The sequence below is a fragment of the Coturnix japonica genome, chromosome 3 (genome assembly GCF_001577835.2).
Source record: "Coturnix japonica isolate 7356 chromosome 3, Coturnix japonica 2.1, whole genome shotgun sequence".
Lineage (NCBI taxonomy): Eukaryota > Metazoa > Chordata > Aves > Galliformes > Phasianidae > Coturnix > Coturnix japonica.
In genome coordinates, this window is record NC_029518.1 from 60,513,141 (window position 1) to 60,539,567 (window position 26,427).

At 41.5% G+C, this 26,427-nt stretch overlaps 1 protein-coding gene across 1 annotated transcript in view; it reads left to right on the forward strand.

Moving 5' to 3' along the window:
- Window positions 1-8,490: 8,490 nt before the first annotated feature.
- Window positions 8,491-26,427, forward strand: part of SLC22A16 (solute carrier family 22 member 16) — a 28,245-nt gene continuing 10,308 nt past the window's right edge. The window contains exons 1-4 of the mRNA XM_015858761.2: window positions 8,491-8,586; window positions 21,551-22,027; window positions 23,546-23,663; window positions 25,523-26,072. Coding sequence (XP_015714247.1) covers window positions 8,537-8,586; window positions 21,551-22,027; window positions 23,546-23,663; window positions 25,523-26,072 — 1,195 coding nt within the window. The 5' untranslated portion in view covers window positions 8,491-8,536. The remainder of the gene's footprint in view (window positions 8,587-21,550; window positions 22,028-23,545; window positions 23,664-25,522; window positions 26,073-26,427) is intronic.

Genomic DNA, 26,427 nt, shown 5'->3' on the forward strand with positions numbered 1-26,427 from the left:
TCGCTGCATCTGGGAAAACAGGTTAGCTCAGCCACCAGCTGTGTTTCCTATCAGATGCGCCCAGCATTCCCTATAAAACAACTGCATTTGAAAAGATAGCCAAGAACTGTGGATAAGCACATTAACCCTGTCTTTGCGTGCGGTAAATTTTGTCAGCAAAAGCAAACGTTGCTTCTGTTGTTTTGAGAGATCTTTCATACATGTTAGTAAAGTCTGATGAGGATGTTGTTTCAAGCAATGTATGGGAATTCTGTTACTTAGTTGTCTATGAAACAAGCGCTATAAAGGCATATTGGGAAGGAGAAGAGTCTCTGGATGCTTCTTCTTAGCCATCTCTCCTAATGATTAATGGGTAGCCTAATTCTTTTAAAAAACATGAAGTAGTTTGTAGCCTAACCTGGTATTTTAGAGCAAGAAAACCTGATCAACCTTTGGGGAATCTCACAGAAGCAATAGGAGTCCAGCAAGAGTGTGTTGTGCTGTTAAAGTGTGTAGGAGAAATTTGGAACTACACCTGCTTCTGCTGCTCAAGCTTTTGCTCACCTTCATGCCCAGTTACTGGCCTTCAATTCAGACTGTCCTGATGCAATTACAGCCAAATGATACACATCCTCCCATGCTAGTTCAGTCACAGAATCACACAGAATGACAGAATGACCTGGGTTGGAATGGACCTCAAGGATCATGTAGTTCCAACCCCCCTGTCTGGCAGGGCCACCAAACTTCCACATTTACTAGATCAGGTTGCCCAGGGCTCCCATCCAACCTGGCCTTGAACACTTCCAGGGACAGGGCATCCACAGCCTCCCTGGGCAGCCTGTTCCAGGACCTCACCTCTCCAAGTGCAGTCCTGCACTTTGTCTTGATTTTCATTTTCGTATGAATTGTTTTTGCCGTGCTCTTGCATAATCAGGAAATTATATGGACACACAAAAGGAAAGAGAAGAAGAGGGTGCTTTGCCAGGGAAGGGGTAGTAGGCTGGAACAAGCACATTGGTAATGCACCAGAGCCAAAATGAGTTAGGTTTGTTCCCTTTTTTTGTGTGCAATTGAAATTGATAGTTAATTTGATACTTCTAAAAACAGCAACAACAAAAGAAGGGAGAAAGCAAATTCAGAACCTCATTATTTTACTTATTTCACAACAGTGCTGCCTATTTTCTCTATCTGAATTGAAACAGCAATAGGGGGTGGGGGAGCTGATCTTCATTTTACCCAAATTTATGTCAGCAGTAAGTGCCCCATGGTGATTTGTGTTTGCACTGGGAAATCTCAGAGAAGCCTGAGATGTGCATTAAGTGCACAAAATCACTTGTTCTTGTTTCCTGTCTTGCTTGTGTTATGGATGTCAAAATACCAGGTGGTTTGGTTTAGTTTTGCAATCAAATGCTTCTGTTAAGACTTGTGTGTTTTGACGGTGCACTTTGGAAAATTCAGTAGTGTACCTTCCATAATTTGTTCTCAATAGAAACAACATTTAGCACCTTCAAATAATTGTCTTGGGAAGACTGGAATTCCCTGAGCACGGGCAGACCTACTTCAGTCCCTCTCAATCAGCCAAACAAATTCAGAAGTAACAGTGGCAGCATGCTAAGTGATTCCTGCTTTCTGCTTGAAATCTCACATAGGCCAGCATGACGGGCTGTAGGAGGAATACTAAATAAACTGCTAATCCTAAAGGCTTGGCAAGAGCTCTCTGAGCCTACCTGCCTCACTGTGGTCTTGCAGCTTATTACAGGCATCAGCACAGCCAATGAAAGACAAACTGGGTCAACTGGGAGAAAAGCAACTGCAAAAGAAATCAGCCTAAGCCAGGTCATTCCCACTGTGAGATTTAAGAGGCAGGCATATCAAACGGAGAGTGAAATGCTCTCATAGAGGCAGCAGAAATGCTGGAAGGATACTGGCTTTGCTAGCATGTTGTTGAAGTTCATGTAGTATTTTAACAGCATTTGTGCAAAGACCAACAGGACTCCACAGACACTGAAGAATCACACATGCTCATCTCAAAAGCAAAAGGAGGGACAGCTTCAGCTGCTGCTGTGTTAAACCAGTGCTGGTTATTGATAGCTTGCCCAAGTGAAAGCAGACACTGCAAACATGTACTTTTTTCGGTGCAGGGTGTGTGCTCCAGAATGCAAAAAGCTCTCTGTTATGAGATTCTCTGTGCAGACAGAGATTACCTTGTACAGGAAACTGAAGTGTTACAGTTGAGTGCACAGTACCCCCAATTACTGGTGATCTGTGCCAGAATGTGTCATTTTTCCTGCATCTGCTTCCCCTGAAAGTGCTCGTTGTGGTGCTGCATGGGTTTGGAATTGCCTTCACTTGCTTCTGCTTCCCTTGCACCACTTCTGTGTGGGAAACCCCTCCGGAGTATTGCTTGATGAGAGTAGCTGGACTCTGTATGACTTTGCAGGACTTTGTAAGAGGTTTTCTACAGGGCTGTAAAATTTAGAATTTGGTTTTGTTTTCTGTCTGTTTGTGGATTTTACCTGGCTCAGTTTTGCAGTAGTCTTTAAAGATTTAAAGTGTTTACATGGCCAATGCCAGCCTAAGGTTGGATTTTCAGGCATGAAGGATGCCTGGATGTGTCTTTTGACATCCACCTGAACAAGCCTCTTTTTCCTTTGGCTCTTCATAGCAATCTAAATGCAGTCAGTGCAGTGAATACAAACTTACCAGTGGTATTTTGTACCCTGAATTAGTGTGCAGTGTGGGAATGATTGTATAATTGCTAGAAACTACATCTTTTGAGCCTGCTGCTGAAGTTACCTAACATTTCTGCCTCTGCATGAGAAGTCTTGATGAGAGCACCTAATGTTACCTGGATGCATATCTTAATTTTGTCAAACACAAACAAAATATGCTTCTCATTTCTTGTACATTTCTTCTAGGAAGGAAGGATTTTTCTCAAATTATTACACTTCGCTGCTCTTCATGACTATGTTCGGATAATCTTACATTAGGATACAAATGGCTTCTACTGATATACTGCTTGTAATTTCTGCTTGTATTAGACTGGGTGCTGTTTCTCAGCGTACAGTACACACAGTATGTATGCCAGATCCTTGAGGTGTTTGTGCTTGGCGGCCTTCCTGCTCTGAAATGCATTCTGCCACATCCCCAGTGCTGCAGACCATCAACACACAGGATCTGAGAGTCCAAAATGCAGTCATTTGAGAAATTACTGACACTCATGTCCAACCCACCTTTCTGCCAGCATGGACAGGCCAGCTAATAGGAGCTCTGTACCTCAGCCAGCCTGTTTCACAGGCCATATATTCACTGAGGCATCAAGCAGGGGGCTGTGAAGCAGACAGCTGGCATTGGTGTCATCTTCAGTCACTTCATCTAAATCTGTCAGATTGCTCCTGACTGAGTCCTTGGTTGTTCATACTAAATAGTTGCAGCTAACATGATCTGCTGCAATGTTTGTTCTGCACTGTCAAGAAACCACAGTGCTTGCTTGTGAGGTCCCAGAGAAACTCCATGTTTCAGAGAAAGCTCCATATATTGCCACTGCAGCAGCAGGAGCAGGAATTCCATCATTGCCAGAGGGGTTTAACTAATTAGCTACAACAAAGGCTTTCTCTCATCAGTTTTCTCACTGCAGACGTTTATAAGCTAGGAGGCTCCATTTGCACACCTGTGAAAGATATAGGCGTTCAACTTGTTTTAGTACTAATTCATTTCACAAATCTCTGTGTAAGGGGATATCCATATGTAAGAGAAGATGTACGAACATGAGAATGACTGTCTCTATCTACCAAAATACCTCATTTGATGACGTTTGATAGAAAATTTGAAGGGTGGAGAATCCAAACATTCCCTTGGTTCATGGTTCCAATAATTACTTACACTTCCTATCATGGACACGGGCCTTTTTTCCTGTTTCAATAATCTGGCTTTAAGTTTCAACATTTGAATCATATTATCTCTGTCTTTGACATCACTTAATATCTGCATATATATGTATGTTTTCCTTACTCAGGATTAAAGCAGTGTAAATTCTGCTCACTTCTTAGCTGAACCTCTAACAAGATTACAGAATTAAACCGCTAGTCCCCTTCCCCTCTTTGATGCATTACCCTCTCAGTATCATTTGTTTCTGTTCTTCTGCAATACAGAAAACTGTGAGAACAAACAGACTCCAGACAAAAAGGTGCAGTGGAGGAAGAATCCTTGGAAATACGAAGCTGAAGCAGCACACATTGAATGGTGTCACAGTTAAATGGATCCTTGCAGACATCCACAATACAACGAGGAGTCTCTTGCTTGGCTTTCCTTGGAAGGGAACACAGGCAGGTATCTTCCAAACAAGAGGTGAGAAAGTTATGTTCAAATCTTACAAATTATTTTAGTGGGTTTTTGGTTTGTTTGTTTGTTTGTTTCTTCATTAGTACAACAAAAACAGGTATTGGAGACCACTCAGGGTTGGACTCCACTCATACACTTGAGTGCTGGTGACTGTATAGTCATTTCACCTGTGTTTGCTGCTTGACACAGCTGCAGCTCCAGCACTCCCTGCAATAACTGCAGCTGTGAGTTACAAGCCATGTACAAGGAGTGGGAAACAGATGGGTCAGAAATTAGGTAATCAGTTCTTAAATGGAGCCATGAAAAAGGGTTGCTGATGCTATCAGCAATCTAGTTTTGTATTTAGGGTTCAGCTGTAATTCAAAGCTCAACCTGCGTGTATGGGTGCATTAAAAGATGTACAGAAATTCACATCAAAAGCATGTTCCTTGTACATGTCTCATATGTTGATGACATTAATTTAACTTGCAGAAGCGGAGGACGGAACAGTCTGCACCAGTTGACACCGATTTTTTCCTAGTGGGAATGTCAAACCAAAGGAGATTATTCTGTAAGCCATCTCTTCTCCCATTACAAGTTGTTAAGATCACTTCTTCCTCAAGGACTGTGCAATGCTGAATGCCTCTGTTGAGCACCAACTTATCTGTGAATGCCAGAAATGAGGTTAAATCTGTAACTAAAGCTTTTCTGAGATGCGGCTCTGAATATTTCCTTTAATCCCCCGTGGGATTAGAAGACCAACACTTGAAACCTATGGTATATCCTGGAAAGCATATTGGACACCCTCAATCTTCTCACCTCGGTGTTTTCTAAAGCTTTGGTAAGAAAGGAATTAAAATGTCCCTTCAGTTACTTCTGCTACAAAAAAGCCTAGTATTCTAAACCGTGTAGAGCACGAATGTGGATTGTCTCATTTTGACACTTTGTAATTAGAGATATCTTCCACTTCTTTCTCAGATGCTGCATGTATTTTCTGTAGCACAAGTTCATCATTTTGCAAGAAGCTAAAGAGAGCTGTGTACTGTCTGTGATCAGAGAAGGACCTCTATATTTTTAGGTCACCCTGGTGAGAAACAGCTCTGTGAAGAGTAACTGTGACTAAAAGCATAGTTACTGCCTAATGTAGAATTGCTGTAATGGGATAGGAGGAAGGCAGGCTTAAAGCATGTTGTGCATCTTCCAAGGCTTGAAAGAAAGAAGGCGAATCTGTGATTGCTGCATGTTTAAGAGAACTGACATTGCAGACACTACATTAATAACTTTTGGAAACATAGGCATGAGAGTTTGGTATTAACTTCAGTAGAAAGGGGTGCAAGTTTTCTATTTTTATTCTGATATGAGCAATAGATAATGTAATTATAGACTTGTGGAATCATAGAATCACAGAATGGCTTGGGTTAGAAGGGACCTGAGAGCCCATCCAGTCTCACCCCCTGCTTTGGGCAGGGCTGTCACCCCTCAGCTCAGCTGCCCAGGGCCCCATCCTGGCCTTGAGCACCTCCAGGGATGGGGCACCCACAGCTTCTCTGGGCAGCTGTGCCTCACCACCCTCTGAGTGAAAATTTTCCCCTAACATCTCACCTAAATCACTCCTCCTTTAACCTAAAACCATTCCCCTTGTCCTGTCGCTATTAGATCATGTAAAAAGTCAGTCTCCCTCCATAAAAGCATATTATCAAAGATGCGGACATAGAGAGAAATGTGTGCAAGAATGTCTATGAGAGATTCCACAAAGTGACAACTGTGGATCATTTCAGGTTTAAAAAATGGTGCTGAAAGGGACTTAGCTACTTCCTGCTTGATGTTTACACCAAAAATAGATCTTCCTGATACCATTATGATGTAGAAATCTAATGAATTTACTTGGTGTAGGAACAAGACACTAAAAACAGGCAAAGAAGCAGGAAGGCATTATTTAGCCAGAGTATTTACTATTCATTGCTGTTTGTTTTTGTAAACAACTATTTAAACCAGAGCTGCTCTTGGGAAAAAGAGATGCTTTGTGACTGTTCCAGTGCTATCTTCAAGCACCACTTCAACTTGAAAAATACGCTCCAGAAAAAAACAAAAACTTAAGGTTGATTCAAATTCCTGAAGGGAGGTTGTGATGAGGAGGGGCTTGGCCTCTTCTGCCAGGCAACAAACAGGACCCGAGGAAATGGCCACAAGTTGTATCAGATGAGGTTTAGACTGGTCATAACTTTTTCTGTCAGAGAGTGCTCAGGCACTGGAATGGCTGCTCAGGGAGGTGGTGGAGTTGCCATCCCTGGCAGTGTTAATCTGGACAGGGAGCTAGGAGATATGGTTTAGGGTTTTTCTGTAGGTATGGTAAAGGGACGATGGTTGAACTAGATGATCTTATGGGTTCTTTCCAGCCTTGTGATTCTATGATTCTATGATTCAAACGGATGCTGATATTTTAAGGGAAGAACCATGTGGTATACATAAAAAGGGGAAGAAAAAAGAAAACAAACAAGTCCCTTAGACTTACTAGTTCACATACCCTGAGAAAGTAACAAAAACAAACCTCAGACTTTGTCCTAAAAAAATTCCTATGCAGATGTGGAAAAATAGCTGTTGGGCTTTCTCAAACAGCAAAGCCTTCCAAAGGAGTATGAGATGAGGAGTCTAGCACTGCAGTAGCTGTGAGGAGTACTTGGCTGGACCCGATCCTCAGATTCCTCATGGTGCAATGTGCTGGTTGCTCGTGACCAAGAAGTCTGACAAACATCTGCTTTCTCCAGGTCTGTGCTGGAACAGATTGTCACTGCACTGCACGGACATCTGCTCTGCACGGAGGTGCAGTTGTGTGTTCGGTTGGTGCCAGAGCCTCTTAAAGACACATCTCCCTACAGCAGCAGGCAGGCTGGCAGGGAAAGTGGTGATAGAAGCATTTGGGTCACATTTTGGAAAAGGAAGGTTGATTTCAGTGGATTAATAGGAAATGTCCAAGGGTTATTTCATGCAGCCTGCTGGAAATGTGCCGTGCATCACAGCACTGCAGTATGGTTCAGAGTTGAAGGAGGCTTTAGAGCGGATCTGGTCCGTCTCCCATCTCCGGGGAAAGCTGATAGTAGCTTTTCAGTATCTAAAGGGGGACTATAAGAAAGAAGGGATCAGACTCTCTAGCAAAGCCTGTTGTGGTAGGACAAGAGGAAAATGGTTTCTAACTAAAAGAAGGGAGATAAAGATTGGATATAAGGAAGAAGTTTTTTTACACTACTGGTGATGAGGCACTGGAACAGACTACCCAGAGAGGTGGTGGATGCCTCATCCTTGGATCATTCAAGGTCAGGCTGGATGGAGCTCTGAACACCCTGATGTGGCTGTAGGTGTCCCTGTTCATTTCAGGGGAGCTAGACTAGGTGACCTTTAAAGGTCCCTTCCAATTCAAGTGATTCTATGGTTCTATGGTCTCCCCACACTGTGCAAGGACAGCTTTGGACTTGGAGGAGGAGGAAGGAAACCTTAGACCTGAGGGTTGTACCCACCACAGCTCTTCTCCATACCTTTCCTAATCATCACACAGGAGTGAATGGATGGCTGGAGTGTGTCTATAAAGACTGGGAGAAGAAATCCCTCAGAGCCATCCTGCAGAAGATTAGTTATCAGGAGGAAATTCTTTACACCATGGTGGTGAGGCACAGGCTGCCCATAGAAGCTGAGGGTGCCGCATCCCTGAAGGTGCTCAAGGCCGGGTTGGATGGGCCCTGGGCAGCTGAGCTGGGGGGTGGCAGCCCTGCCTACAGGAGGAGGTGGGGCTGGGTGGGATTTCAGGTCCCTTCTAACCCAAAACAAGCTGTGATTCTATGATTCTATAATTCTGTAATCTTGGCCTGCTCTGGATAAGGCAGAATATTAGGTCCAGATATAATTAAGGCTCAATTATAAGTTAGCGTACTAACAAGTGATGCTGATGGGACGTTACATATTTTACTACATACTTAGTGAACGGCAATACTATTTTACACGGCGTGCCAGAATATAGGGGAAAAGAAACAATCATGTTACTCATTACAACATAACATATCCCAACAACAGAGCAGATCATAAGGCAACTAAAAGTAACTCTGGGTGCGCCGGGACAGGCCCCGCGGGGAGCCCCGGGCCGCGGGATGGGGCGGGGCGGGGCGGGCAGCGGGGGGCGGGGGGCCGGGCCGCCCGGTGGATCTTCCCCGCAGCGCCGGGACGGCGGCACTGAGGCTGCGGTCCCGCTATGGCTCCCGGCTCCGAGCAGCTCTTCGACTCCCTGGGTCACTTCGGCAGGTAGCGTGTGGGATGTGTATGAAGTTGTTTGCTACGTAGACGCTTAATTATAAATCTGAAATGAGTTCTGATTTGTATGTATTTGTGCATCATTGTGATACTGGCTGATAGTAATTTCTTTGGTTCATGCAGTTCTTACAAGGCCCATATAAAACACTGTGCATGGGTTGGCCACAAGCAGACTTAGCAGCGCAAGTACAGCTGTTACTACTTGGGGACTGTTCTGATTATCTTACACTCTGACAGATGCAGTAAAGAATGGCTGGCTGTTTGTATGTATGTAAATGTATTTATGGAGAGAGTATACATGCATGATATATATGCTATGTATAATATGCTATACTATAAAATATAATACATATACAATGATTCACACAGAATGTATAGAACTTTCACTTTAAGATAGCTCTGCAGAATTGACATTCACATGCATGCTGCCAATGTTTTGTTTTTCATTGGACTCTCCTTTGGAAGTCTCACTGATGATGCCATAGTTCTCAGTGGGCTCTTGAGACATGCATGAACAGCCATAAAAATGCATAAGCTGTTCTTTCCTTTGCACTTAAAGACAGACTTTGTGCCTTTGTGGTGGGCTGACCTCGGCTGGCTGTCAGGTGCCCCCCAGATTGCTTTCTTGTTCCCTCTGCGCAGCAAGGCACAGGGAGAAGATGAGGTGGAAAGCTGCTGGGCTGAGGTAAAGGCAGGGATATCACTCACTGGGCTGCACAGGTGAAACAGATGCCGCTTGGGGAAGATTAATTTAATTTGTTGCAATTAAAAACAGTGCAGCATAGTGAGAAACAAAGTTAAAAACACCTTCCTCCAACACATCACCTTCTTCTCAGACTCAACTGCATGCCCAAATCTTCTGCCTTCTCCCTCTGTTGGACACAGAGGAACAGGGGGCAGTGATTGGTTTGTAATGCTTTGTCCCTGCTGCTCCTTTATGGTTGCTCTCTGCTCTCTTTGTGGCTACATGTGGAGATATACTTTGCATGGTGTCCATGGGCTGCAGCAGTGTGGTCTGCTTCTCCACAGGACTTTCCTGGGCTACTGGAGCTTCTGCTCCACACCTAGAACACCTCCTGCCCTTCTTCTGCACTTACCTTGGTACCTTCAGGGCTGCTTCTCTCATGAGACATCTCACTCATCTCTCCCAGCAGCTGTTGCACAGCAGTTTTTCCCTTTTCTCAGTGTTTTCCCAGAGCATCACTTTCCCCAGCATCACTCATTGTTCAGCTCTGGCAGCAGTAGGTTGCTTTTGGAGCAGCTGGAGCTGGCTCTGATCTGATGTGGGGCAGCTGCTGGGCTCTGCTCACAGAGGCAACCCCTGTCTTTCAGTTTGGGTGTGAGTAGCGTCTGTGGCCCATCACTTCAAGAAGACTGTTCTTAACATTGTGTTTAAGTCTTACGTATAAGATCACTGCTTTCTATTGTAAAGGTGAATGAAAAAAAATAAAAATCTACCAGTATGCCTCAGAAGGCCTTATCTCTAATGAGCTGCCAGACATTAAAGCTCCCAATTTACCTACACTGAACTTCATCCTTCTGTAATGCAGCAGTTCCTGACAGTCTCTGTGGGCTCTCCCTTTCTGACCAACCAGTCTGAGTGCAGTAACCCAAGTGCAGGGAAAGGGGAGAGGTGAATGACAGGCCCAAGGCTGGTGACACAGCTCCCTGTGCCCTGGCAGGTCTTTAGGAAAGACTGGTGACTTTAGTCTACCAGCAGCACACAGACCTGTTGTGTGTGACCAGCAGGCTGTGTGTTTTGCAGATCTGATCTACACCATCACTAAGTGCTGAATGGGGACAAGTGTAATAAGAAACAGGGGCCCTGGAGCATGTCCAAAGAAGGACAGCAAGGCTGGTGAGGGGTCTGGAACATAAGTCCTATGAGGAGCAGCTGAGGGAACTGGGATTGTTTAGTCTGGAGGAATCTCAGGAGAGACCTTAGAACTCTTAGGTTAGGCAACCTCCAGTTTAGATGTTGTACTAAGGGACATGGTTTAGTGGGGAAATATTAGTGATAGCTGGGTGTTTGGACTAGATGATCTTGGACATCTTTTCTAATTGTGGTGATTGAATGGTTCTATGTCTCGAGAACAATGGAGTGCCTCTTTCTGTTAGTGTGGGTGAGAGTGAGGATTTGATTGCCCAGCTGGCACATACAGGTGCTATGAGGTACAGTCTGTATGGTATATAGAGCTTTCTCCACGATCTACAGTTTCCAGATCTTGGCTTATACTTTATCTAAATGTGGGTGGTGGAAATTGTCAGGAGACAGGACAGCAGGGTGTCACTAACACTATTTCCAGGTTTTGTAATGAAATATTTCTGGCTTCTTGTAAGAGTTTGTTCTTTTATACTATCCCGGGTTTGGTTTGCATTTGCTTTTGCTCTTTAACCAAATGAAGATAGCCAGATTTTCAAATGTTAGTTTTATAAGTGAAGTATTGCACTAACTGTTGGACTGTTTAACAAATTGGCAATGACTGTTTTTTATCTTTATTGAAATGTTTGCATATTTGTTTGGCTTTGAACATCTTCACGTTATTGCCTTACACAATCTTGTCACCTGGCTGCTACAGTTGGGACTTCAGAAACAGTCCTGACCAGGATTAGCAGTGGCCTATGGGAAGAAGAGAGAGGCAGGACAGGGTGCCCGCTGGGACAGGATACTCACCTCTTGCACCCAGTGTTGGGCTCTATGAGAGATTACCATGTTTTTCAGCAGTTTCAGTGCTTTCGGTTTCTAAATAAATAGATCAGTCACAAATAGATCAGAGACTATACTTAGCTTGTAAAAAACAGACTTTGCTTTAGGAGAGGTTCTTTCAGTGGATGTTTGCAATGCAATCCCTGCCTTTCAGCGCCATAAAAACAGTATTTGAACACTCAGTGCTAAGACCATTTCTCTTCTCCCTACGTTCTATGGCTCTCGTTTCATTTCTAAGGCCTGCACCAAACCATCTGTCTTCTTTTCATGTCTCAGAACTTTTCATGTCTCTAACTTTTCTAAAAGCTCCTGTTTTCACTCTGATGCCTTTATTACCTCTCTTGTTTCATAGCTTCCAGCTCCTCTTGAGATCTGATTACATCTTTTGCAAATTGTGCTGCATACATGATACTTCCAGGAATTTTCCTGGAATTTTTAGATATGTCTCAAATAACAAAGAGTCTCAAGTATCTCAAAGTATGTGCTCATCCATTTCTTTTCATTAAAGAGATAATAGGAATACTAACAAGCAATGCTTCACCAGTGTCCTGAGTGATTCTTCCCCAACAGGAATGGACTTTTCAAGCAAGCATACTTGCTGGACATGGAAAAAGTTGTGTTCTTCTTTTCCATGCTAGCATGGAAAAGCAGGTAATCATGTTCAGCCTTTGCACATACAAAATGCTGTGGTTTTGAGATTGTTTTTAGAAAAGCTTTGGTTTTTTTCCTGCGTGCTGGCTACTTTATACAGTGGATAAGTTTATAGCAGCATATCTGCCATTCATATTTGAAACTGTGTTAGTGGACAGCTGTTTGCATTTACTGGAATGTGCCAGAGAGAAGAATCTCAAATCTAAGTCCTTCTTTGGCTCCTAGTCAGGGGTGGTGTTTGGCAGAAATGCTTGAGAAATATTCCTCAGCTTTATAATTGTACTATATTATAATGTTTAAATCAGCTGATGCTTATCTCAGGTGCCTGTGGGCTAAAATAAGTGGACCTAGCTGCACTTGATCCCACTGGTGGAACAGCATCATAATAGCCTTGGAGGAGTGAGACAAGCTATATGTTTTCACAGAGCAGACTCCAGCAGCTTCAACAAAGCTCTTATTATCTGTACCTGACTAGGTAAAAGCAGAAATATTTTCAGGGCTCAGAACCAAAGATGGACACTGGGAAGTGCTCCTGGATAATGGGGTTGTTGCACTAGCGCTGCTGGCTGCAAGAGGTACTCACTGTAGTTGCTGGAGGCAACCTAACACCGGATCTGCACAGACAAAATTGCACTGCATCAGAATGTGCTGGCGACTTCTCCCCACCTGCTTCTGGAAGGAATAAATAGATTGTAACAGTAGGTTACAAAGTGTGTTCCCTGTAATTTGGTGCCTGGTGTATCACTCTTGTGAAAACTCTATCACTTCCATGAAAGCTCTGTCAATAGTTTTCTAATAATGGTCATGATTTTCTACAGTACAAAAGTTCTTCCAAGTTGAAAGGGAATGTTTCGTAAAATAGACTTGTTCATGAGAAGCTTGACCAGTATATTGCAGGAAGTGAAATGATTCAAATACAATGTAGTACTAAATTTAAGGGATTATTTGAAGGGCCCAGAAACCCTCAGCACATGCTATAAAAATTTCTGTGCTAATATGTTGCCTTATACAACAGGAGTGGAACTGAAATATGTACACAGCTAATATATGCTTTAGTATCATACACTGATAGCCAAGCTGTAATGCTCAGCTCACTCACACCAGATGTTCTCTGACGTTCACGTGCAGTGAAAAGGTGATTTGAGGAATCTAGATGAACTATCAGTTGGATCAGAGACTGAGCTCTTTCCTCAAGAAAATGTTTTCAGTAAGAGTTGAAGCTGGGATTCCTCTTCCCATTATCTGGAGATATTTCTGTTGTCTAGCAGCATCAGACGTGCAGCCTCAGCAGTGCTGCTGAGATGGGAATAAAGGCCACAGCCTGGAGAGTAGATGGAAAGAGCTGATAAGGCAGGAAGAAGAAGAATACAAATACCAGAAAGATGGTTCAGAAAACTGGTCTGTAAAAATACTTGTCTATATAGCTTTCTGAAAAGTAGTCAGCACCACACTTGGATGGAGCACAGTACCACCTCAGAGTGTTGTATTTATCATGGCCTGGTCTTTTCCACCCACGTAGCAACCTCTTCTCTTGTCTAGGCTGTGGAAAAAAGGTTTGGAAGGCTCTGTTTACCAATTTGATCCATCCATGTAAGTCTGTGTTAGCTCTGTGGGCGAGTTAGCTGTCCAAATCAAGGCTCAATTGAGTAAATAAAATAAAGAAATAGGGATGAGCTCACCAACATTAAAGACGTATAATACAAACTTCAGACATCTTCCTTAGGCACCTTGTCAGAGAGGATAATGAGACTCTTTAAAGGCACAATTCATCTGCCTTATTTTCAAAGAGTACTTCAGGACGGGATGAATGAGGCACCTATATTTGTCTTTTCTTCTGCACTGAGTGAATGTATATGGATGAATACTGTGTACAGTATACTGCCTCCAAATTTACAGTATACATCCAGAGTCTTTACTTTTAACTTACTTAACTAGATAAGGCTTAGCTAGGAGGTCGGGATGTGGGAGATACTTTTGGCAGCATAGTTTCTGTGTCACAGGCATTAGCCAACATCTTTCTCTCAAGACAAGGCAAAGCAGGTAACCCAGTGTTTGCTCTGCTCTGCTCTGTGTGAGACATAAGAAAAATTGTCAAGTATGCAACAACACTACTGTTGCAATGCTTGATGCCTTGGTGGCTTTTCATCAGCAATACTTGTTGTCAGTTTCTTGCATACAGTCAATTCTAGTAAAGATGAATTTTGGCCAGCTATTGAAATGAGAGAATTAAGGTCAGAGAGAAGGAATCAAAGCTGTTCTGGAAACACAGAAATCCCAAAGGTATGGATAGTGAGTAAACAAAACAGCAACTGACATTCTGAGAAGGAAGACAGGAAGATTATGTAGTCATTTAGCACTTACAAAGTAGGCAAAAGTGTGTGGGTTTTTTAGCCTCTAAATTGCAAGAGTAGATCTTTTTGTTCTTGGTGAAAAATCAGAAAATTGTACTATTCATCTGTTGTTCAGATAGCCTCTGCTCTATAAATATCACCATATCTGTAACATAATAACTTCATCTGAATGTCTGTCTAGTACTAGAAAGTCAAATATGAGAGGTGAAAAATAAGCAGTAACAAATAAGCAATATTCAAAAGCATATTCTTCCATAAAGCTACTGAATTTACAGTGAAATTTTACTGATGAGACCACATTTCACCTAAATAGCTCCTATTCATGTCTCAGACTCCAAAACAAATTGCTGTTTGGATATTTTCTGGTGTTTGGATCTTTGGATCTGGTTTATATCAGGAGAGCTAGAAAATGGAAAGAAACTTCTTTCGACTCCACCCTTATGAGAGGGAGTTCTTGTTTGGTCCAGGGTTAGAGCATTTGGAACCTCCCATCACTGACTCTTGCTTTTTTGGCTCTTTGCAAAGCTGTAGTCCTTAGCAGTTCAAGGTGGCTGATTTTTATTCTGTCTCTTATCCATTGAGAATGGGTGTAGACAGTACAAAAATAGATCTACGAAGAAGAAACCTGGCAGATCTGAGCAGAATCCAGTTTCTTTCTTGGATTCTTGTGGAGAACGGAACACTCTGTATTTCTTGCAAACGCGTAAGGTTAGAAAACAGCAATGTTCCAGTTCATTCCTTTGTATCATAAGAGAAAGACTCGAGGAATGTACCTGACACTGCTGTGGAAGAATAACAAGGTAAAAGAACATTACAGAACATGTTAGTAAGGTGTTAAAGTGCATTGGTGACCTTGGAAACAGTGAAATATATGGTCTGTATTTCTTAGGTTTTAATTTAAATTACTTTTGGTGTTAACTGTAGTGGAATCATTTTCCTTGAATGAGAAGACATTGAAAAGTGTCTGCTTTTCACTAGGAAATCAAGAACAATATAAAATGACTCTTGTTTGTTTGGTGATGGAACATATAAATGACTAAGTTGTAAATAAGCTCTTTGTCCTATTAAAATGAAAAGCAGTATTTTAAATATCCAAGATCAATTAAATTGATTCTCGATATTTCCATCTAATGTATCTACTCAACAATGTGTAATATATATTTTTTGGTGGCCTTCTATGATGGAATGATGGCATTGGTGGACAAAGGAAAGGCAACTGATGTCATCTACCTGGACTTGTGCAAGGCCTTCTGCATGGACTCATGCCTTCATCCTTATCTCTAACTTGGAGACACGTCTTGTGCTCAGTAATCTTCTTAAATGTTGGTGTAGAGAAAACTTGCCATGTCTTGGTGGAGACAGTCAACTGGGGATACTAAACTGGCTAAGGAGACAGAATATCAGTGGGACAGACCATCTGGCCCTGGAAGAGCCAAGAGAGTGGTTAAATAAGAGACGATACATGAACTGTATTTGAGGTATAGTACTGTGAGGTATTACTTCTCAGAAAGGATGGTCAGGCTCTGGAATGGACAGCCCAGGGAGGTGGTGGAGTTACCGACTCTGGGGGTGTTCAAGGAACAACTGGATGTTGTGTTGAGGGGCATGGTTTAGTGGGAGCTATTAGTAATAGGTGAATGGTTGGACTGGATGATCTTTAAGTCTTTTCCAAAGCAAAGCCATGTCTGTTGTATGTTTAAGACTGATTCTAAGTCTGCATCTCTGTACCATAGCGAAAATACTTCTCCTGTGTCTCATTGAGCTCCTATCAAAAAGTATGTGTGTAAAATGTAAGTAATCACAGCTTGTTGGTTTAGAGTGTAAAGAATGCTGAATGGCTTTTCTCACATTAAAAAAAGACACTAACAAAAAACCAAGGAGTGGAATACGGAGCTGTAAATAGTCACTAAACACAAACTCTTTTAGAAACAGCAAATACCTGGAAGTTTCATTTCACTGAAGCCTTGCTGTTGAGTGTACGAGTGTATTTCTGACTAAGTGGTTTGCTGACAGGGTGGTTGAAAAGGAAGACAGTAAAAGCAGTTTTTGTAAAGCTTGTGGAATAGTGCAAGTCTTTTGCTAGTCATAGATTAGCCACGTGACTATCCTGCACTGGAAGGTTTTTTAAAGTATTATACCAGCTGTTGAGGAGTATCTAGTAGATTTGCCATCAATTCCACCTCTCCTCTCTTTGATGGATGGACAAGAAAACAAAGATGATCTGGAAAATGTTTTGTTCTACATAGAATTGTTGTCTAAAAAGACATTTTGAATTATTGCCTAACAACACATTTTGTCCCAGGTGTGCACTGCAATAACTGGCAATAGTATAAGTTCTCTGAGCTAAGGATTTGTCCTCTAATGTACACGTGGCAGTGTCTACTTCAGATGTTGCCTCCCAGATGAATGGCCTTGCAATTAGACTGCTACTGACTGCTTGCACGGATGCAATGGAGATTAGATCAAACAACTGATCCGGCTTGTTTGTTTTTTAAAATCATCTGTTTCTACATCTTTTCTTTTTTCCAAGTGAGATCAGTTTCCCAGATAAAATTCACAGCTGGTCCACATAAAAAGTACCACCACAACTGAGGAGATTCTCAGGGGATCGCTATGTCTGAGGGAATAAATAAACTGTGGGAAAGGAGAAGGGAAGAAATAGCTTATAAGGACAGTGCCACAGGGTACATTGTGTTGTGAGACAACAGCCACAGTGACAGTGGTCTGGGATCTATTTCATTATCCTTACAGTGTTTCTTCAATTCAGGTATGGGAATTATGATATTAAAATTAGCTTTTTTTTTTAAGTCATAAGACTTACACAGAAGGATCAGAAAATATGAAGGTGTTCTATTTTTACTGTAAGCTGTAAACTGAAAAAAAGAATAACTGAGGAGAAATTTCACAAAATACTTCAGGAAGGACTGGCACATTTTCATGCTGTGTCTTGCTCAAGCTTTTATGAAGACAGTTTTATGCTCATTTGACTTCTGGCATTCATTAAGTGCCTCTGCACTGGAGCAGTAACCTACAAAGTCTTCTTGACTTCTATATTTGACACTCCTGGCAAGAGTGACAAAATGTACTTGCCAAATAATTATCTCCTGTGGCAAGTCACTGAAGAGATGGAAAAATACTGTGAAGAGCTGGAGATTATTATTGTTTTTAGGACAGTCTTCATGTTCACAGACCTTAAAAATAATAAGTACTTTTTAAAAATAAAGTAAAAGACCACATGTCAGATGTTACTAAAAACTATTCCTTGCAACAATATACTATACCTAATCCAATGCATGTATATGAAGGTAACTGGCATATAAAATATCCTTTCCCAGTGACTACCTTTTTTGAGTTCAGCAGAGGAAAACAGATGACAGACTTTGGTGAGAGAAACCTTGCCTTCTTTTGGTGAATGCTGGTTGCATTTATTGCTGCTGCAGTGCAATTTTCTTAACATTTCGGTGCGTGGGCAGCAGTATTTCTTGTGTCAGGGAAATTTAACTTTCAAAATGGAGTTTGGTGAGGCTGCTGAAAGAATTACATTGCATGGTTGCCTGCAGTTGTGAGATTTAAGCTTAGTAATAGAGGAGTTTCTTATCTGTCCGGTGTTCTTAACTCAAGAATTAGGGAAAGAGTTAATCATTTACAGCAGATAGCAAAGACCGCATAGACTTTAACCAGGGTCAGCAAAGTGCAGGGGTTCTGCTGTCACCTCCTGCCCCAGCACAGTCTGCTGCAAGGAGTGCCCTAGGGCCCCCAGGTTGCAGGCTGTCCTCCCACAAAGAGGAGATGCTGCCTGAGTGTGGGCCAGGATACGGACCCGGTATTTTAAGGCTGGAAAGAGCACTGATGTGTCCTGGGACACCCAGTTGTCCAGAGGGAGGGAGCCTGGCTAGCAGTGTAGCAGAGAGCATCTCTGTGTGCCCCCTTGCTCAGCACTGTCTGCTGTTCTAGCAAACCTGTCTCTACCATGTGGCTGGGCTTTCGCTGTCTTTTGTCAATCTGCAGCTGCCCTGGCAAGAGAAATTCAGCGTGTCTATAGTACTTTTCCATCCCACGTATCATCCTCCTTACATACTTTTCATGCTTTCTATACATTGTCACTGATGGCCTAATTAACTCCTTTTTGGTAACTATGCAAGTTGTCCAATTTCCTGTATATTCAGGCTCGCTAGAAACACAGCTATCGGTATCCACAGGAGAAACCCAGCAGTTCACAGGGTTGAGCGTTTCAATCTGGTATTGGCAAAGATGCCATCAAAACACTTCTGTAGTCAGCAGTGAATTTTGCCTTCACAGCAAAGGTGAGCTTTAGGTTTGGAGTTGTATATATTTTCATAGTGAGCCCTATCCAGCCCATTGTGGAATTTTACTGGAGAGAACAGTGGGGAGCTTTTACAGACAGAAAAGCAGCCACTCAGTGAGGAGGCAGGGCAGTGGGTTGCCTTCAGCCGCTGGTGCTGCCAGACACGTCTGTAGCTTCACATCCAGCTGTATTCTCTCCTATTCCTGCTTCCTCTGCCTGCTCCTTGGCTTTTTTATTCAGCTGTGAGAGGTTAAAGACTGCAGTGCACTCCGTCCTTTGGGATTCAGCAACAGCATGACTATTCTATTGTAAAAACACACGTTTTCACACACTGGTTAGAAATAGCATAAATTATGTCTGTTACCACCTCTCTGGAATTCTATTTCTGTTTCAGTGTTTGCTCAGCATAGGTGCTACAAATGAGGTGAGGAAAATAATTACATTGTAGAGCAGATTTCTTTGTTGGAGCTGAATAAGATTTTTTGTAACACTGAAAACTGAAGAGCGTTTTTACAAGTGCCAGTTACATCTAGTTAGAAGTTAAGCCCTTGGAAGATGGGAGAAATGCAGCATGACACAAGTATTTCTGTAAAATAAATCCTTTCTTGCTGTTTGCAAAGGTGGATGCTGTTCAATAGGACACAAAGGAAAAATGAGGAAGGGGTAAGGGATTGTAACTTATGTAGTTTTACAAAGCAGCTAGGAGGGATATCTGATAATTCTCTATGAAGAAACGATAAAAGACAAGGTTGATTTATTCAAGGTTGCGCGAGGATGTTTTATAAGCAGCTAGTAGTCTCACACACAAAAAGGGGACATGAAGATTAGATTTAATGAGAAATTTTCCAACAAAATGCTTTGACCGTGGAGCAGTCTGTCAAGATGGTTATTGAAGCACAGTCATAAGAGGTGTATAAGAAGATATGCAGTGAAACTCTCAAGGGAAAAATTAGTGCAGAGATTAGCTAGAACTGGTCAATATTATGGCTCTGGTTATACTCTTAGGATTTAGGTTTTACAAAAATAATACAGTTCATTCATTCCTGCCACCTTCTCAGCCTGTACCCTTACAGGTTGTTATCTTCCTTCAAACCTCTCCAATAAGAAAGCATAAATGTATTTTTCTTGCTTATTTTTACTGGGCTCTAGAAGAGAGGTGATGAACTTGATGTTTCTTATGCTAGAGGAGCTAAGTAGGAAGTTCAAGATGAACGTATGGGAGTCTGAATTTATTTTGTTTTACCCATGTCTGAGAAATAACCACTGGGTTGTCTGGCACTACAATTTCTTGATGCATAATGACAGATGCTGCTAATACTGGGCATCCTGGTTCCAGGTATGCCACTCTTCATTAGCTTGTAGAAGTTGTAGTCAAACTGTTTCTAGGGTTTTAATTTGCTGATCTGCTAGAGGGCATCTGCTTTTGAAAAACTTCCTCTGGGTGTCCCTGGTAGAGCAGGGGTTGTGTTGAATGGACCCAGAGGTCCCTGTCGATCTCGTGATTGTGTGAGATGGGGATGGTGAGAGGAGTTAGTTAGACTGCACAGCAGAACTTTTCCATTGAAAAGATTAATTGGACAATGTACCCAGGAAAATGTATTTAAATACTTTGGCTCTGAATTGTTTAGGAATTCATTAGAAATAGTGATGATAGATGATTAAAAGTCCTAGGCTATGTTGTGTTGTAAACTTTATCAGAAGAATTCAAGGCTAGATTGCATTCGTGTTAGGAGGGGGTGATCTGGAATTTGTGTTTGTTACAGGCACACGACATTTCAAGGCAGTTGTTTTTTATGCATTACTTCAGCAGAGATGGCCTCTGATCATGTTTTAAAACCCTCTTTTTTGTTTCCCGATATCCAGGCCCAGCGTACACTGCATTAAGGATGTATCTAGAAACTGAGCCAATGCTTCTTCAAGTTTGTGAAACTGGTTGATTTCCACTAAATAAAAAATGAAAGGAGAAACCAAAGCTATAGTGTGTTTTGTTTTGTTTTTTCCCTGAGCAAATGTTTTACTTATTCTGTGCATAATTTTAATAGTTAATTGAGGAAGAGATTCCTTATGTTTAGACTGTGAGAATTGCCCAGAATTTGCAGTGAGTGATACTAGAGTTTACTGCAAGTCTTTTGACATTCAGAATATGTGTGCATTTTATACACAAAGACTTGCTTGCATCTCAAGCATATTTTAGAAGCTGTTAAAATGCCAAACTTCAGGCTATGCATAAAACATTCTTTTACCATGTTTGTTTTATGATACATAACTGCATACTCTGCTTAAGCCAGAACCCTCCCAGATTTACAGCTGTGTTTTGTTACAAAGCATTTCACCCTTCAGATTCTATCTTCCTCTACACATGTCTACATGTATTATCTCTTTGTCTTTCTGAGGCAACAGAGCGAGGTGGAAGATAGATGGAGTAGAGGCACTTGGATACGATGCGGTGAAATGAAGGGCATAATGTGTTTGTTTTGTTTTATTTGGTGTGCATATCTCTATCCCTGAGAAGCCAAGGTTGCAACATCCTGGTTTCTCTGACTATTCTTGTAAACCCAGGTCTTCTTTTGAGAGATTTTGATGGGGTGGTGTTGGAGGTGGGGGTTTACTTCCAACTTCACACTTAAGCTCAAAAGTGATTCTTTTTAAATGGTCTTCTCTGTGCAGCCATACACATAGCTAAGAGCAGTATTGATCTTTTTAACAAAAGAGATATCTGATATTTCCTGAGGACAGATTGTTTCTGCTGTGCATCTTTTCTCATCATTGGTTTCTTGCAAGGCTTAGCTTATTTTGAAGCCATGCTGCATAACAAACCACTAGACAATAAATAGTGCTTTACCACAATCACTGGGCTGATCCTAGCAAAATAATTGTGCTGATGGTTTTGTATTTATAAAAGGCTCTTCTTCAGTAAACCTTTTCTATTTCCCTTTGCAGATTTCAAGCATGTGTGTATTTTGCATCTGTCTTTCAAGCTATGTCATGTGGCATCCATTACTTAGCATCTGTGTTCATGGCTGTTACTCCTAACTTTGTATGTGGGATCCCTGGAAATGTGAGTAGCATTCTCTTCTACAACTCCTCTAAAGCAAATCTAGAGGACATCTGGACAATGTGGACATCAACAGAAAATTACATTGTAGCCCAGCTGGAAAATGGAGAAGTCTGGGAACTTAATCAATGCAGCAAGTCCAAACGAGAAGTCAGTTTTGATCTAGCGTATGAATATAAAGGCAACAAGTCCATATTTTCATGTTCTGATGGATTTCTCTATGATGATACAAAATGGAAGAGCACTGTTGTTACGCAGTGGGATCTGGTCTGTGAACGAGAATGGTTGGCAAAATTAATCCAGCCTACCTTCATGCTTGGAGTCTTGATTGGAGCAGTGATTTTTGGTGACATTGCTGACAGGTAAAGTGCCATCCTCTGGGTGTTGTACATTAAGATTGCAGTAACTCCATGCTTATGTATCTGTTTTGTTGTTTTCATTCACTGTGTACAAATTCAGGGTCATCACTGGGCTTTGCTGGGGATCCATCTATTTACCAGTACTATCAGAGTTCTGTCTGAGCCAAAGGAGCGTCAGCCAGCTCAGGGCCCCCACCAAACCCTTCCTGTGATCACCGTGCCAAAACTGTCCTTCAGTTTGCCCTTATGGCTCTGCCTCCCCTTCTGTTTTCTGAGTTCATGCACCGAAAGCCAGCTTCACAGGCAGGCTTAGAAGTGGCAGTGAGATCCAGGATGCCTAGCTGAGCCTGTCTGTCCATATGACATTCAGTTTCCTAAGCTACACCATACTTTCCCAGGCAGTTTATTGCTTGCATTTTGATTTGAAGACTCCTTTAGTGTTATGCATCCCTTTCTCTAGATGAGCTTGTTCGTTAGCAGCTCTGTTAGGTGGAGGATGAAGATAAGCACATTGAAGGTGAAGGAAGCCAAGCACGTTGTTCTTTGGTTTTCCTTCATTATGGTTTGACAACATGGGAATACAAAAGAAAAGATGATCTGCCTTTAATTTGTCTTCTGGAACACATGGAATCAATCCTTCTTCCCAATTCAAGGCTTTGTAAAACCTTATTTAATACAAAACCAGAATATAATGCCAACGTTTGTTCTGTGTCCCTTAAATAATTGATTAGTTTACTAATTTTAATACCCAGACGTGATTTATGAAGTTAGGTTCATCTTGTTCTCATTTCAATTAATTTAAAGCATGAACAGTCATTTAAGATAATACACACATCCCGAGTTGCAGATTTACAACCATGAATTTTACAACTGAAAGTTATTATTTTCTGACACAATCTGGCTGGTGAGAAATAAGTTTGTGGGTTCCTCCTATTCCCAATTAACAGATTTCCCAACAGAAGAGCCAGCTGGGACTCACTGGGATCTCTTCTGGCCAGGGTCAAAAACCAGATGTGTGTAAAGACTCCTTCCTTGTACATCTTGCAGGTCAGGGCTGGTGAAAGATGGGAGGGTGCTGGAAAGAGCTGTGAGGTGGTGTTGTTTGTAAATGAATCTCTGAGAAAAGCAAATCTTACGTACCAACTTCATAAATAAGACAGAGTAAATCTGCAGTTTAGTTATGGGGAAGTTAATCTTGACGCTGTTATGCAGGCAATATAATGTCACTTGTAAAGTTTACTTCTGGGAAGAATTCTAGGAAAATTGCTGAAAAGAGCCTCCTTCCATCGGAGTTTCCATTTTCTTTGAGTTTAGTTGGAATTATGGGAAAAAATACATAGAATTTTTCTTTCTCACATGGCAAGGAAAATGGAGGAAAGTAGTGCAGAGTTTCTTTGGTGGGTGAAAACCTTGGGTACAGTATTTTCAGCCTCATTTCCAGACAGGCTCTCTGAAGTAGCAGTTTTATTTTGACAGAATGTTTATGGTTGCTCATCATTTTATTGCTGCTTTGCTTTACAGACTGGGAAGACAGCGCGTTATGTGGTTCACAAGTGCCGGTCAGTTTGTATTTGGCGTCACAGTGGCATTCACATTTGACTACTACAGCTTTGTGATTGTCCGCTTTCTCCTTGCTATGGTAAGAAAGGGGCCCGCTGGCTCTTTTATGTGTCTTTTCCTTCCCCATCTCAGGAAATCCCCTTTCTTTCTTATTTCCTCTTCTACTTCATTATTCTAAAGCCCCGTCTGTTGCACTTATTTCAGCAGAGCAGGGGGAGTCTGAATGTTCTTGGACCACAGCACTTTTCCTCTTTGAATTAATAGAAAGCATCTGTATGAAGCAGTGTTTGGTACCTCCTCCATCCCAACCTCTGCTGGACTGGTAATTAAATACCAAGTGTGAGCAGTGAACTCTGGTTTTTACATTGCAACTGGCATTGCATTTCTCCTTGTCATCACAAATGGAGTATATATTTCTCAAAATAACAAATCTATAATAAGTATAATTTTTATCTCTGCCATTTGCATTGATGGAGGAGAGACGCACTTTTTCTCTTTGGTCTTTTAAACTACATTGGAAGTACTAAATAAATAGATAGACATGTTTAGCACTTAGGTGTTTATACTATACTTAAGAGTGTTCCAGTATATGTGTCTAAGTATATCTATACATACGTAGATATCTATATATCTAGTATTCATATGAGATATATATGGTAAACAAATATTACATCCAAAAGTATGTGTATAGTCTTTCACTATATAATGCATCAAGACATTAGAAAGCTGTTATGAGAAAAATGATGTAAGTTACTTAAAGGAGGTTGGAAATTTGAAATTAATCACAAAATTTAATGTATTCCTGTGGGCAGTCAAGAGAGAACATTGTAGCTGGACCTGCCTTTGCCTGATTAGAGCTCAGAAGGATTGCCCAGCAAGAAAACTCCATGGGGATTTCAGCACTGAACAGTGAGATCGCCGGGATTCCCTTCACTGGCTCCCAGCCTGTTGATGCTGGGGGCTATGGTAGTTTCCAAAAGCAAAGAGCTCTGACTGAACAGGTGCCGAAGGCTTTAACTGCCTATTGGGAACTGATTTGAGATAAAGATATGTGAAACTGTAATCCTTCACCACAGAGATCAGCTTTCCTGTCAGCATCAGTGGATTCATAGACAGGGTTTATTAACTGGAAGATATGTAACCAGAAAATTGATTTTTATTTTTTTAAATTTTTATTTGATTACTCAAAAAAATATACTGGAATATTTTCTAGCCTAGAACTTCTGGCTGCATTCTGAAATGTTTTGAGTTAATAAGGGTTTCGAGTGTTACTAGTGAAATTGAAATATATGTAAAATATATATACAGATATATACTCAAAGCGAAAATCCTTAAGTGAAGAGTATGCCAGTAATTCCATCCTGTTAGTATGGCTAGATCTGTATAAGAACCTGTAACACCTGTAACTCTGTACATGTGTTTCTCTTCCAACATTGTAAAAATCTGATTTGATTACTCTTTATAGCAGTACAAAAGTTAATTCTCAGAGAATCTGTTGTTCTGTGACATGCAGATTAATAACAACCTACTTAAAAGCCAAGGCTGAGATTTTCAAAAGTGGCTGTTATTTTGTGGGGACTTCATTTTCCTGAGTGTCCAATTCGTGATGTCATTCAGGACTTGGTTTTTGGACGTACAGTGACAATGGCTAGTTAGGCTCTTATTTGGGTGTCTCTTGCTGGCTCTGCACACTAAGGGGAAGCATCCAAAAGCACTTTGTGTCTTTAAACACAGTTCTCAGGTATCCTGAAAGTCTGAGTGAGCTTTTTGTCCTACTGATTTGTTTTCAGGTTTGCCTTTTTTCTATCGCTGAGTAACAGATCAGGGCAGTGCCAGTTAAATGTACCCAATTGAGGAATGCTGTTACCTGTTGCACAAGATAAAAAGGATACAAACCTCACGCTGTATTTTTTCTGTTTCTCTTTCTCCATTCCCCAGGTTTCAAGTGGCTATCTGGTTGTGGCTTTTGTTTATGTGACTGAATTTGTTGGCATTAAAGCACGAACCTGGGCTTCTATGCATGTCCATGCTTTTTTTGCTTTGGGAATTATGGTTGTGGCACTCGTGGGATTTTTGGTTCGGACCTGGTGGGTGTATCAGATATTTCTCTCCATAGCAACTCTTCCTTTTGTCTTGTGCTGCTGGATGCTTCCAGAAACACCTTTGTGGCTCCTGTCAGAGAAAAGATATGAAGATGCACAAAAAGTAATCAATATAATGGCGAGGTGGAACAAAGTAAGCACTCCATGCAAAGTGTCTGAACTGTGCTCAGTCCAACAAGATGACCCAGGCACTGACAAAACAAGCGGCAGTGGCGCATCCTCAACCAAGAAGCACAACATCTTAGATCTGTTTTGTAACTGGTACATTGCAAGAAGGACCATCACAATCTGGCTGGTCTGGTTCACCGGGAGCCTGGGGTACTACGTCTTCTCCCTGAGTTCTGTCAATCTAGGAGGCAATGAATATTTAAATCTGTTTCTCATAGGTAAATAGTTTTTGTACTTTATTCTTTTTCTGGCAGAACTAGAACATGAAATGTCTGGAGATTAGACAGCCTGGTTTTTAACTTTATTCATCCAACTATGAACCTTGTTCCAAGATTTTCTTGTTAACTGGTCATAAAGCTGATTAATACAGGAAGAAATCTCACTATTTCTCACAAGAAAAGAACTGAAAATTTGTTGTTGTACAAAATTCTTCTCTCTTTGTCTTTGTGACTGTAAACCATAAAAAAAAAACATTCTAATTTTCTCCTCTTTGTCCTGCAAGCATCTGGCAGATCCACACAAAACTTAATGACAGCAGACCAGCAACAAAACATGCATCTATCTTTCTATTAA